The following is a 14,083-nucleotide window of genomic DNA, read 5'->3' as shown; positions in this document are numbered from 1 at the left end:
GGCTGCATGGGGCCCAGGCCACGGGGTGACGGGTGACGGGTGACGCCAGACCATGCTGCCCCCACCCCACTGTGGGGCATGGTCTCTCCAGAGGGCCCGGCCCTCAGCAGGACCACGCACTGGCCCACGGGGTCAAAGTCTGCGATTCTGCATTAGTGAGCGCATCTCAGATTGTAATTAGGCAGTTACACAATCCTTGATGAGCCTTAGCATTTCTGAACAGGATCTCAGTGTAGGGAGAACGAGCCTGGCCTCCCATCCAATTGCCGTTGGTTGCTGCTTCCCCTTGGCTGCTTAGATGCTGGTTTGGTGGACAAAGGACTCAGAACAACCAGTTCTATCCCGGGACAGCTCATCAGGGAATTTCTCCAGACTTGGGAGTTAAAATTGTCCATCCAGTAGCTTCCAGCCTCTATTCAAAATTCTGGCCCATGGAAGGGCTGCTCCCTCTTATACATTATAGCCAGTTGACGATTTAAGGGCAGGGGTCAGTCATGCTGGAGAGGACAGCCCCCACACCCCACCCTGTCCCATCAGCTCCCCGACCTCCCTCACATTCACTTGTCACTCTCTCCCAACCACAGTGGCCTCCACTGGAAATGCCAGGCGCACCCCATCTCAGGGTCTTTGCACAGGCTGTTACCTCTGGATGGAACACTCTTCCTGCAGAGAGCCACAAGGCTCACTCCTCCAGCTTCCGCAGGCCTTTGCTCCACAACTGCCTTCTCAAGGAAGGGCTTACGTCACAGACAGCTCTGTCACCCTGTTCCCTTCCAGCCGCCTCCCCACGCTTAACACCCCAGGTCCCCCAGGCCCCGGCTCCTGCTTTAGATGCAGGCCATAGGTGGTTCCTCGCAACCTCCCTGTGACGTGCCCACCAGCTGGTGCTGCAGCCGTGGCCGCGTTCAGGACCTCTCCGATCTCTGCCCACGATGATGCCCGCAACGGTTGTTGTCACCTCTCCCGTCAAGCCAGGACGAGCCCCTGGAGGGGCCTTCTTGAGCACGTGTCCCCTTGGCGGTGGCAGCTGGGAGGAGGCTGGCGACGTGGGCAAAGAAAACTCTGCATTCAGTGGGGCTGTCAAACGGTAGTTTAAGAAATAATTCTGGCATTTATCTGGGGTGCGTTTATTACCACTGAGACGAGACGCATTAATCACAGAGAAGAGTTGGTATCACTGATTGTAGGAAATGCTGCTTGTCACTTTGTAACCTGCATCTCATGTTAAATTCTGGATCACAGTCTCTAATATGTATATATATTTTAATTGCATTTTCAAGTTCATTTACATGTGCAGATTGGCTTTCCGCCTGAATGACATCAAAGAGAAACACATCTCCCTCTCTCTCTCTCCTCTGCCCCATCCCTGCCTGTTTCTCTTTTGTGGGGCAAAAAGCCTCTCCCCACTTGGATTACAGCATCACCCAGGGGCAGCCTGCTGGCACCCCCCCCAGGGAGACCCCAATGGACCACTCCCAACCGGTGTTTCAAGTAACTTTTTGCTGCTTCCACGCAAGAGATGAAAAGGCAGTCACGATTTCCCCTAAAGATGACTGCTCCCCTCATATTACAATCTCTTAGCACCCTTTCCTTTTAGGAGGGTGACTCTCCCCACACAAGCCCACAGTCAGTCTCTGAAGGCAGGAGTGCACGCGGGCAGGCTGGGTCACAAACACCGCTGCAGGGACTCTTTCTGAAACAGCTTTTTGAAACTTACCTGCACCTAGAGAGCTGCAATCTGGTTCAGCGAGTCTCATAAAATGGGAAATTCCGGAATGTGCTGGGTCCTGCCAATGTTGCCGGTCCCCTATTTGTGCCGATCAGGGGGTCAACTGCTCTTAAAGTCTAAGGATGGCTCTGAAACCCACCCCCCGACCGGGTGTTGCCCGGGGTCTATTCTTGGCGGTCCTGTTGTCATAGAGGACATCCTGTGCAAGACCCCAGCACATAACACAGCGAACCCCCACCAGGATGCTTCCCAAAAAAACCCTCCGATGAACGAAATTTAACTATTTGAACAAAAACGACAGGCAGTTCTTGCACAACTGCGGTGTGTGATCAGGAAGACTGGTGTCCCCCAGGGCTCCATTCTGGTCCCTGGGTGCCATCCCCATCCCCCACGCAGGGCCTCAGTTTCATGGGGAGACATGGGGGCTTGGCAGAGGTGCCCCACAACACTCCCCCACCCCGTGGCTCTCCCATCTTGTGCTTTGAGCCGTCAGGCCAAGTCTTGGGGGACACCCACCCTCAATTTCCACCAAATCTCAAATTCATGACTCAGTCCCAGCAGGGGCCACACCAATCCGTGGACACAACAGCAACCCAGGGGTTTCTGTCCCAACTGAAAGCCATCCACTTCTCCATGGCAGTAACATCTTTGGGTGCTGCCAGCTTTCTGCGTCGCCCACTATGGCTGATAAAGTGATTCTGTGAACTGCTCCCTCTAACCCCACTGCCCTGCTGCATGCTGAGAATGACACCAGGTACTTGGGACGCGCATCCTCACTAATCCTCAGGACAACCTGGCCTGGGAAACAGCATTATCCCCACTTTGAGATAAGGATCCAGCCACCTGCCCCTCCTATTGTAAGTACTTGGAGGCTGAGGAGCCATTCAGCCTTGGACAAAAAACAACCCCGAAAATCCCCCGAGGAAGCACTTCTTTCTGCTGTGTTTTAACACGACCAACACAGGTGCCAAGCAAAAAGGAAAAAAAAGTAAAGCGCGGCCCAGCTGAGACCGCACAGGATGCCCGCTGTTGGCAGTTGGAGGCTGAAACCAGAACGGAGCTGGATCAGCAATTTCTCACCGCGCTCTGGAAACTGCTACCACAGAACAATAAGTAACCACCAAAAAAAAAAAAAAAAAAAAAATCTTAAGGAAGCATGTTTGTTCCTTTGGAAAACAGAGGCCATTTCAAAATGAGAAGATGCCTCCACACTGCAGTGTGAAAAAACACTGAAAACAAGAAGAATCCCAGTAGCAGAGCCAGAGGGGGCCAAGGTAGGGCCAGCAAAGCAGAGGGTGGAGGGCGCGGACCCAGGGGCTCTTCACCTGCGGGTGGGGAGGAGAGTGTGCTTTGGGGACAGTCCGAATCTCAGCTTCCATGCTGCAGAGACCCCTCCCTGCACCCAGCCTGCCGCCCACTCCCCACCTTGGTGCCCTATGCAGAGACTGGATGCAGACCCAGGGTCTCCGCCAAAGTTCTATGACCTCGTACTCCAAAGTAAAGGTCCCACTCATCATCACGGACCAGCTACCTCGAACTCACCAGGGCTTGTCTCTGACACGCTAACTCCACTTAACTTCGATCTTAATGCATGTCCTGGACCCTTTTCTAACTCGTGGTATGAAGTGCTATCGTCCCCGCCCCCCCGCCCCCCTGCCCCCACACATACTCCAGCGGAGGGGCGAGGACCATGAGGCCTGGAACTGGATCAGAGCCCCTCCACTCACTGCTTGTGTCATGTCAACAAGCCCTTTGATCTCTCTGGGCTTCAGCCCGTCCTCAATAAAATAAAAATTAGGAGCAGGCCTTCTCCAAAGGGCTATGTGAACAGTGAATGGGTTGGTCCAAGGGAGCCCGAGGAGGGGCTTGACTCAGGCTCGCCTCGAACAAGAAAGCTGGGGCTGAGGACGGAGAATCAGAAGATGACCACCAGGTCCCACCTGCTGAGGACCCGGGGCTTAATGCATCGTCCTGTTGAACCCTCCGAACGCCTCTCTCATGTCATTTCTTGAGCACTTACCGCGTGCCACCCTCTGCTACTTGATTTGCAAGGGGCTGTGATTCCCATTTTACAGCCACTGAACGTGGGGCAGACACAGGATGGCACTGGGTCTCCAACTCCTCCAGGCATAAAGCCTGCGCTTAACCTCTTTGTTACGTGCCTCTCGGAGACAGAAGTTAAAGCCTTCTTGGCGGCCCTCTTCTGGTAGGGAAATCAAATCCAGAGTCCTACTTCCTTAAACAGTGTACCTTCCAAACAGCGTAGCCATGCTGCACCCTCCTCCGGAAACCTGCCTCTTCCCCCCCGAAGGCCCCCCATGTCTGGGGTAAGGGCCTCCTCGAGTCCCCTGTGTGTCACTGTGCCAAAACGCTGCTCGGCGGCAAGAGTCCATGCGGCCAGGGAAGGTAGGCGCTTGCTCGGGCCCAGCAGCCAGCTCCAGCGGGCGACCAGGCAGCGGCGTGTTTAGTGTGGGCTCATCCAAGTGATGTGAAAACGGCAGCACGCCCGTGACTCGCTTCCAGGACAGACAAAGGTGTCGGAGGAAAAACTTGCTAAATCACAGGGCTAATCATCATAGCCAGCAGCTCTAATGAGGCATCGTGGGATTACCAAAGTTATTATCAGAGTCATCTCATTGAAAAAATTCGAAGCTAATTGAAATCAATCGTACAGCTCTGTCAGCAGCTGTTTTAAGACGCTAAATATCAAAGCGAACCTTGGACTGGCTGGAGAAGAAGGTTGTACCACGAGCCACGGGGCAACAGGACGCCCTCACTTGGAAAAGAACGTGGGGAAGAGTCCTGAGCAGCAATGCAAACAAAGGTGGTGGCACCCCAGGCGCAGGGCGGGGCTCAGCAGGTGTCTTCTGTGGTCACAGATGCAGGGACCACAATTCCCTTCAATCAACCCCTTCGCTTCCTGGTTGAGATAGGTCTTATTACAACAACCCGCTTTACGGATAGGAAGCTCAAGGCAGCAAAATGACTTGTCCAAGGCTACCCAGCCAGACATGGGGAGCTAGGATATGAACTGCAGTGTGTGACTTTAGGGTCTCTGCTCTTGAGGCTACATCATGTTTGACTCTACAATGCGGGGGGGCCCATCAGAGATGAGGCAGTGGCTACAACAGAAGGCACCGTCTCAGTGGTCCCAAGCTGTCTGACCTTGGGAAGCTGCCCTTCTCTGATCTGTCCAGCAGGAAAGATTCCCCTGCCCAGCCTGCCCCCAAGTCATGGGATAATCCTGACAATCAAATAAAAAGACAGCATCAAAGAGGTGATGGAACAGACAGACCCGTCGAAGAGTATGGTGCTGTATAGACAGCCGAGGCATGCGTCTCTGTGCAATTTGTCTCTCTGCTCCTCTACAGCTGGAAGCGTCACCTCCTTGGAGCAATCCCCCAAGCACCCCATCAGATCACACCCTCCCACCTGCTGCCCAAGTGAGCCCAGTGGTTGAACATCTCATGCAGATGCCTCACTGAGCTTCAAGGGATAGGAAACGGTGGATACACCTGTCTCCCCAGCTATATGTGAAAATGTTTGCAGAGACTGGTGAAAGCATTTTGTAAGTGTAAAAAGCCTTATAAAATGAGACGTCACTGTTGCTAACAGCACACCACCCGCCATCACCTCCATATCCTCAGTACTTGTATTCGGTGGATGCTCATTCAATGCTTGTGGAATTCAACCAAGTTCTCCCCAAGACAGATGTGCACAACAGGATGTCAAGTGTAAAAAGCAAGCTGAGACCTGGTATGCTTAGTGCCTGCACTGCGCACGTTTATCCGTGTTACAGGTGTTTGTGTGTGCACAGAACATGCCCTGCTCTCATCCCCAAGCAAGGATGGGGCGGGAAAGAAGGGGGCTTGTGTTTTCGGACCTTCAGATTCGTACTGTGAGTTTTTTTCCGAGCAAGCATGTGTTGCTTTTACAATAAAAACTTTTTTTGGAAGCAGAATTCTTCTTTATCTCCTCATTGTTAATAGAAATAATAAAAAGAACGTTGATCACCGTCTTCCTTAGTTAAGATTTTACTTCAGAAGAATGGTAATTATTTTCTTAGTTCAAAAACAAATCCTCTCATTTTCAGTACATAATCCTGAAAATTTATTAACTGACTTATATTACGTACGTATTACATGCACTTCATATATGTATTTATTGGTCCATATTGACACATGTTACTTATTTCATTTATCATATACTTTATAGCCAAAATAAAAGCAAATACAGACATAACTGATAAATACGTGTATATGTATACGTACGTACACACACCTATATTTTTTTAAACCAGCTGACCAGAGTTGCTAACTAGGTTTCTAGAAGCGCCACCCCTCAGCTCTAAGCTCTGGTGAAGGTAGGAGGAAGAAGATCACCAAGTGGTGCCCCTGTCCTCACAGCCTGTTAGTTCTGGTCACCCAGGGCTACGGGGCCAGCAGCCTCCCAGCCTCCTCCCCCATGTCATGCACAGGTCCCATTGTCTGTACGAGAGCCTCCCTAGGCAGGGGACAAACGTCTAAAGAGCTCATCTGGCCTGGCTGGGCCAAGCAGGGAGGGAGTTCAGGCCTCCTTTCCTCTCCTCCCTTCCCACCTGCTCCCGGCACCATTCCTGCCCCTTTTTGATCTGTGAGCACTTTCCAAGCCTATGGTGTAAAATCCAGGCCCTTCATCCAGGCGAGTGATGCCTTCCTTGCTCTGGCCCCAGCTCGCCTTCTCTGATGTCCCTCTTCTGCTCTCTCTCATGGTCTTTCTGCCACAAAGCTCACAGCACCTGCAGGTTTCTTCAGGCCGTTGTCCCTTAGCGGGCTTGGCCACCAGCTTCTCCCGTCCACAACCCCAGGTGTCCTCGAGGACCCCTACCCCAACGCCCTCCAGGAAGCTATCCTCAGTCTCCGGGCCAGGAACAATGCTGGTGTTCCCACAGTGTGATTTTCCCAGCACTTTTCTGGGATTTTCTGGAAACATGGTTATCTATGCCTTGATCTTTGGTGAGGTTTCCAAGGGCAGGGAGCTGTGGGTCTTACTCATTTCTATGCCTGCTCATTTCGAACATACGAGAACCTGCCATTTACCACATGCCTACTGTAGGCTAGGGATTTGGCGAGGACCGTTCGGTAAATCACTGCTAATCCTCATGCCCATCTTGCGACAAGGTCATCCACTCGCTCAACAAATGTGCATTCAGTCCCTACAAAGCACTGCCTTGAGAATACAGGGGCAGAGGTAAAGTAGACGGAGCCACCACCCTTCACAGAGCTTACAGTCTAGCACAAAGCAGACAGGAAAAGATCCAAGAGAGACAATAGCCAGCACTCTCTAGACGCAAGGAAATGCTCGGGGTGCCTCAGAGAAGCTGCTGGAAGCAACCAGAGAGACAGCGCTGCCATGTGCAGGAGGGAGATGGAGAGTGCCCTGAGTGGAGACCAAGCAGAACCAAGCAGAGAGTGCCCTGAAGCGGAGACCAAGCAGGGCAAGCAGAACATACCAGAAGGGGCAAGAGGAGATGCAGTATGTTATTCGTGTGGCCAAGAGACGGAAACAACCCAAATGCCCATCAACTGGTGAAGAGCCAAGCAAACTGTGGTCCACCCGTACAACGGAGTATTATTCAGACACAAAAAGGAATGAAGGGCCACCACCGGTTACCACTGGGATGAGCCTCGAAAACGTTATGCTCCGTGAAAGAAGCTGGTCATAAACAGCGCACATCGTGTGATTCCATTCACAGGAAAGCCAAAATAGGCAACTCGCTAGGGACAGAGGGCAGATCAGTGGTTGCTTAGGGCTGGACGGGGGTGGGCAGCGAGTGAGAGCCAGGGGCGTTCTTTTTGAGGGCTGAAAATGTTCTAAAATTGACGGTGGTGACAGTTGCAAATCTCTGTGAATATACACAAAAAACCCATTTAATTGTGCATTCGAAACAGATGAATGATAGGATAGGTGAATCGTACTTCAACAAAGCTGTTTTGGGTTTTGTTGGTGGTGGGGTTTTTTTTGTTTGTTTGTGTTTTTACAGGGGGTGCAGTGAGGAGGCTACTGCAATCTTCCAACTAAGAGGTGATGGAGGAGGGGCCCTCCCGGTGGAGGGGGTTGGGGAGAGGAAGAGGGACTCCAGGAACAGGGTTCAGGTGAGTGTGGGAGGGACATGGGCTGCTGGGGGGTAAGGGTGGTGGTGGGCCAAGCCAGGCCTGGGGGTTGCTGTCCTAGTGGATGGAACGTGGAACTTTGGGGATGGAACATGGAACTTTGGGACACTTTCCTCTTTAGCACATAATGATGCTATTAGAAGCATGACAACTTCCACTCAAAGCCAGGAAGGTGAAAATTTACCCTCCTGGATAGGGACAGACTTGAAGGAAAGCTCGGAAAATGGCATGTCCTTTTACCAAAGGACTGCAAACAATCGGGAGCTTTCGGAATAAAACCCAGCCTGCAATTTCGTTTGGTGGATACTTACAAGGCGAAGTCCCTCTGGTGTCCACCACGGCTAGTGAATCACAGTGAAGACATGATTCAGCGCCCGGGTGCGTGCCACATACATAATACCTTTCAAGAAGACATATTTTTATTGCTGCACTTAAGGACAGCCCCTCGGAATCCAGAGTCCATCAAATCGATGGATTGAGCGGCACAAAAGTCCCCAAGTTCACCTCCGGGGGGTCTCTCTCTCACAAGGCCACACCAGCCCGGGCTGCAGTTACCACAGAAGGCTCTTCTCCCTCTGTGGTGAAGCTGAACTTCATGAAGTTCAGGTCTGGAAATGCCCACTACACGTGACACCTAAATGTTGTGCTGAGAACTCCAAAGCGGGAAGGTAAAAAACAACAACAACAACAAAAAACCAGTATTTATGATGGGTCTGTTATTTACACGGAAGTGCTTGTTGCTTGACAATTCAGATAAAAATGTTACTGCCTCTCTGCATGTGCTGCAAATTCATGGCGTAAAACCATTGGAGCAACTAATGGAGTCTTCACACATCATATGTCATTAAAGACGAGGGGTCCGTCCTCCACTGGAATTCAAAACCTGGCAGCCAGGCGCGGCCACACCTGGGAATGCAGCCTGGCCAAAATTCAGCTCTGACCAACTCCCCCCACCTCCTTTTTTTTTTTTTTTTAAAGGAAAAAATATGAACTCCGTTTTCAAACAGCGAGGTCCTATGGTAGCTGGTTTCATGTTTATCCCCTAGTCCACCAAAGGTGGGAGACACACCGGAGAGTTATACAGGATTTGTATCTCTCTACTTCTGACCGACAACCAACCTATTTACTTCTGTGAGTCCTTGATAAACATCTTTAAACACCTGTCCATGGTTCTAGAAATCACTGAAAAAATTCCAGTGTCAAGGGTGTGAATGGGAAATTGATGGCTGGGCACCAAAAGATATTACTCAGCTGCTATTGTATTTCTAACAGATGTGGATAATGGGGTCATCCGTTCGCTTTACTATCTAGTTCATCATCCACGTATGCACTTTTAATTGAAACTTAACCTTTACATCCCACATTCCAGGCAGGAGCAGCACAAAAACACATCTCCGGAAGTGTAAATGGTATGAATTTCTTCCCGAGCAAATCTATAAATGAGCACTACCTTTAATTTTATGTTAAGTCAAAAACAAACTCTAAAATACTGGCCTTCTCATACCTGCTCCCACATTTCTGCTACTCCCGGGCAGGTTCCGAGGTGACCAAGCAGAGCCCCCGCTGCTCCTCTTCCAGACCCTGGGTGCAGCCCAGAATCACCTCCAAAGAGCCTGTTCATGGACCTTTCCCCCGCCGAGCTGCCAATCACCACCAAACTCTCCCAAGGAGGGAGAGAGGAGTAAATGTTAAGTCTACCCAACTCATTTCATAGGTGACCTCTGAAAGATTTCACCGCGGAGCTCGGGAGAGACAAGGCAGCTTTATTAGCATGCTGCACCACGGCTCGGCCCCCTCCCCTCCCTCTTTTATGAGCCCTTGTTATATAAAATGCCACAAAGGGAAAAAGAAAAACAACAGACAGTTCCAAACACAAGTTCCGATGGCCAGGCCCAAGGCTGGCTGCTTACCATATGTTATATTTAGTCATTTAAAAGAGAAACATTTTTAAAAGGCCAGAGAACAAAAGTTTTCCTTGTTTCCTTTCTTTCTGAACACACACTCAACACACACAAAAAGATGGAGGTACATTCCATTCGCAAGCATCTTTCCTTCCCCTAGTTCAAATTTAAAGGCAAAGACAGCCTGGAGTAGGAAAGCTCCTTCCCCGAAGCTGCACGGGAGCCTCCAAACACAATTTCAAATGTTTCTCTCAGCCTCATCGAAATTCCGGCATGACAGATAATAAATAGCTACTCATTTACTATCATCATAAAATTTTAAACAGCCTTGAAACAGTTGCTACAACACAGAAGAAATGATCAAACCCAAGCTCTGAAAAGCCACTCCAAATAGTAAAACTATTGCCACGTAGAAGCACACATAAAGACATTGTTGCAATAAAAGCTGCGGATTACTGGATTCTCTCCCTCTCCCTCCCTCCCTCCCTCTCTTAAATCTTCCACTCAGAGCATAAGAGTCAACAACTTGTCGTTCTACCCAGTGAAAAAGGGCTTAGCATCCCTCTTAGCTATCACACTGTACCGGATTTGGTGATGGGGTTTTTTTTCTAAAAAAAAAAATAATAATAATAATAAAGTATCTGGTTTGATTCTACACAGCGATTAAACATCTTTGTGCTCAGCGAAGGGTCTTCCAACCCCTCCCCCTCCAAAAATGGCATCAAAGCAATCAAAATGGTAATGCCGGGCCTGGGTCCCCTCCCCCCGCGAACTCCCCGACTTCGCCGGGGCCGCGCGCCGGACCCCCCTCCGGCGGGAATGGAAGCTTCCACGCCTGGACGGGGGCGCGGGCCGGGCGGGCGCGCGCGGCCGGGGTGGGGGGGCCGCGGCACCGACAGAAAGGGGTTAATGCATTCGTCCCAACCCTCCCGTCCAGCCGGGCGCCCCCGACCAGGCGCGGACCCGCGGGGACAGCCATCTTTCTTTCCGCAGTCCCCGGCCCCCTCCTCTTCCGCACGCCCCCTCCCACCACTTTTCAACTTTAAAGACTCGAAATTTACACCCGGCCTCCGAGTTCTCCCGCTCCGCTGTCGCCGCCACCCCCGCCGATCTCGTCCCTGTCTCTCCCTCCACCGAAAACCCCTCCGGGGAGGGGGCATCGGATCCGCGGCCCGGAGTTGGGGGAGGACGGAGGGGGCCACCGCGGCGGCCGCAGCGGGGGCGGGGGTGGGGGCGGTGCTGTCCAAGTTTGGTGCTGACGGCGGCGGCCGGCATTCCGAAGGAAGCGCGATCGATGGCCAGGGGGCGCGGCGGGGCGGGGGCGGGCCCGCGGAGGGGAGGGGCCGCGGGGAGGGGCGCCGACGCCCCCGCCCCCGCCAGCCTCGGAGCCCCGGGAGCGCCATTGGCTGCGCCGCTCAAAGTTCTCGGCTCCGGGCGGCGCGGGGAAGGGGCGGGAGCGCGTGTGCGGGGAGCGGGGCGCGCAGGGGGAGGAGCGGAGGGGGAGGGGCGCGAGCGGCGGGGAGGGAGGGGGCGGGGGCGCGCGGCCGGCCGCGCTCTGGCGGCGGCATCTGTTCGTGGTGCTGAAACCCCGATCGCTGAGCTCAGCGCAACTAAGTCACAATGGACAACTTTTCCTCCCCGGAGGGGTCGGGAGGGGGGTCGGTGGCCGTGCCCCCCACCGCGAGGCGCTCGTCGGGTGTCCCAATCCACGCCTGCAGGCCAGAGACCAAAGTTGGGGCAGAACTGGGGGGTCCTGGGGGCGCCTTTCTTTTGTTCCCCGGGAGCTGGCGTCAGGTTCCGAGAATAAAAAGTGATGCTGGAGAAGTGGAGGGGAGGGGGGAGCCCAGAGGAACGATTCTTTAAATCAGATTTGCAATGGAATCCAGAAATCGCTTCCAAGGAGTTTGGTGTCCAGGCCCGAAATACCGCCCCCCGCCACCCCTACCCTCACACCGCCGTGAAGTGGGGGACACCGAGCCGGTAGAAATTGCCACACTCCAAAAACATGTCCACCAACTCAAAATGGACGCCGGGCTGCTCGCCGCCTTTTGAGCGCAGCTTCTCTCTTTCGGCCACTGCGGGAGCCTTGCTCTCCCCCCTCGGCCTCCAAGAACCCGGCTCTTTCTTTCCAGAAAAAGGGGGGGCGGGTAACTTTGAGGGCTGCAGACAGACTCCTTTGGGAGTCTGAGCGTGCGGCGCCGAGGCCGGCACTTTTTAGGGTGCTGCCAAAGTGCCGGGCGACCCCTCCTCCCCACCGCGGGCGGAGTTGGGGGGCGCAGGCTCCAGCTCGCTTACTTGTTTGTCGTTGAGCGCGGCGATCCGCGGCTGCCTTTCGTGGAGCTGCTTCTTGAGGTCGCCGTTCTGCGGAAACACGGAGGAGCAGGCTCAGGCCGGCCGCCCCGGGGGGTCGAGTGCGCCCGGGGCCCCGCGGGCCGCACCCCCCCACCCGGCAGCCCGCGGGCCGGGCTGTCCGCAGCGCGCCCCAAGTTCCCCGGGCTGCGTCCCGCACGCGCGGCGGCCGGGCAGTGCCGCGCGGGGCCGCTTACCTGTGGCTGCCGCCTCATCGGGGCAGCTCGCGGGGCGGGGCGGGGGCCGCGGCCACCCGGCGGCGCGCCCCGAGCCGTGCAAGTTTGCAGGCAGGGGTGAGTGTGCGAGTGAGTGTGAGTGTGACTGTGTGCCGGGGGAGGGGGGAGGAACAAAGAGCCAAGTAAACACGGCGAGTCCGTGTCGAGCAAAGCTCATAAATATTCAAGTCGCGTCCTAATCTCCCCAACACACACACGCGCACGCCGCAATTCCGCTCGGGCTCCGGCCGCCACGCCGCTGCTAGCCCGAGCAACAATCGCCAAAACTACTTTTGCAAACTGTGCAGGGTTGCACGCGGGTGGGGGCCGGGTGGGGGTCGTTCCACACTCTCACACAAACACCCCGGGGCAGAATCACGAAGGGGCCCCCTCCTGGCACCCTCAGTCCTGCAGACCCTGCGTGGAGAAAAAGAAGATGCGGGGCTCAGGTCCCGCGGGCTCCGGACCCCACCCCCCCAAACTGTGCAAGACTGCAAGAGAGGAGGGCGGCGGAGGAGGCCGGGGGCGGGGGGCCGGGCACGTAAAAACTCCCCCCAGCCCCGGGGCAGGCTCGAGGAGGAGCCCTTTTCGGGCACCTTCAGCCGTGCAGACCCTGCCACGACGAGGAACGGGACGCTGGGCTCGGGTCCCTGAAGCCCCCCCCCAACCCCCCCACTCCTGGCCCGGGGCCCCGGGTCGCCTACCTGGTGGCGCGCGAGTTCCACGGCGAGCGCCTCGGGCCGGCTCTGCAGCTCCATCCCGGCAACTTGGGCAGCACTTTGCGCTCACTTTGGCCCCGGCTCCCGGGAAGTTGCGCGACTCCACGGGGGCGGGAGCGGGCGGGGGCGGACCGGGCCTCCGGGGAGGGAGGGGGCACGGGAGCCCCCTCCCCCAAGGACAAACGGGAGAGAGGGAGGGGGGGTCTGGCGAGGGGGAAGAAAGGCGGCTGGGCGCCGCGGCGCCAAGCCCGCGGCCGCTCCAACTCCTCAGGCTGCCCGGCAAGTTGCGCCGGGTCCCCGGGCCGCCCGCGCTGGCCGGCGCATGGCCCCCAGGCGCCGGGAGCCCCGCGCAGCCCCGCGCAGCCCGCGCGCGTCCGCCCCGCCGCCACCGCCGCCCGCGTGAGCCGCCGGCCGGCAGGGACTATATTTTCTCCGGCGCGCGCCTGGATCTCGTTGGGCCTCGGCAAAGTTGTGCCTCGGCACGATGCTAATTCGGCAGTGCCCGGATGGAGCGGGCCGGGGCGGCGGGGGGCGGTGCCGGAGCCTGCCGCCCGCCCCCCCCCCCCCCCGCCCCCGCGTGCGCACAGCCGCCCCGCCGCGGCCCGGTACCCCCGACCCGAGAACAAAAGTGGCGGTGCGGAGGGGCGCAAACTCGCCGGCCCGCGGCTTGGGGCTGCCGGCCCCGGGACCGTTCCGGCCGGACGCCCCTCCACCTCTCCGCCCCCGCGCCCAGCCAGACGCGAGGAAAATGGGCCGCGCTGCCCAAGGCCGGGGTTGGAGATACTTTCCGCTGGGAGGAAAAACATTTTTCATTTTTTTTCATTTCTTTTCTGCTCTGGCTCTCGGTGCTCCCTCTCTTCCTCTACTCGCTCTTCCCTGCCTCGGGCAGCCTCCCGCTCCTACTTTATTTAAATTGTCTGCCATCCCCTCCCGCCGCCCTGCACACCAGCGCGGCTCCTTGGGAGATTGCGTTAGTCCTGTCGCAAGATTCCCCCACCGCCTGATGGCCACCGTGTTG

The 14,083-nt window shown here is 55.6% G+C and overlaps 1 protein-coding gene across 3 annotated transcripts in view; it reads right to left on the bottom strand.

The window, feature by feature from the left end:
- Positions 1-13,318, bottom strand: part of PHF21B (PHD finger protein 21B) — an 88,141-nt gene extending 74,823 nt beyond the window's left edge. The window contains exons 1-3 of one of the 3 annotated variants that reach the window (XM_027595812.1): positions 13,051-13,079; positions 12,329-12,763; positions 12,078-12,143 (exon numbers count right to left, since the gene is read on the bottom strand). In XM_027595812.1, the coding sequence (XP_027451613.1) occupies positions 12,078-12,143; positions 12,329-12,346 (84 nt within the window). In that variant the 5' untranslated portion in view covers positions 12,347-12,763; positions 13,051-13,079. Of the gene's footprint in view, positions 1-9,385; positions 10,526-12,077; positions 12,144-12,328; positions 12,764-13,050 lie in introns of those variants that run through there. The other 2 variants (XM_027595810.1, XM_027595811.2) reach the window with 2 other exon arrangements.
- Between the last annotated feature and the right edge of the window lie 765 nt (positions 13,319-14,083).

Source organism: Zalophus californianus, chromosome 9, assembly GCF_009762305.2.
Source record: "Zalophus californianus isolate mZalCal1 chromosome 9, mZalCal1.pri.v2, whole genome shotgun sequence".
Taxonomy (NCBI): Eukaryota; Metazoa; Chordata; class Mammalia; order Carnivora; family Otariidae; genus Zalophus; species Zalophus californianus.
The sequence above is the reverse complement of the archived record's forward strand: the minus strand, read 5'-3'. Positions and strand labels throughout refer to the sequence as shown.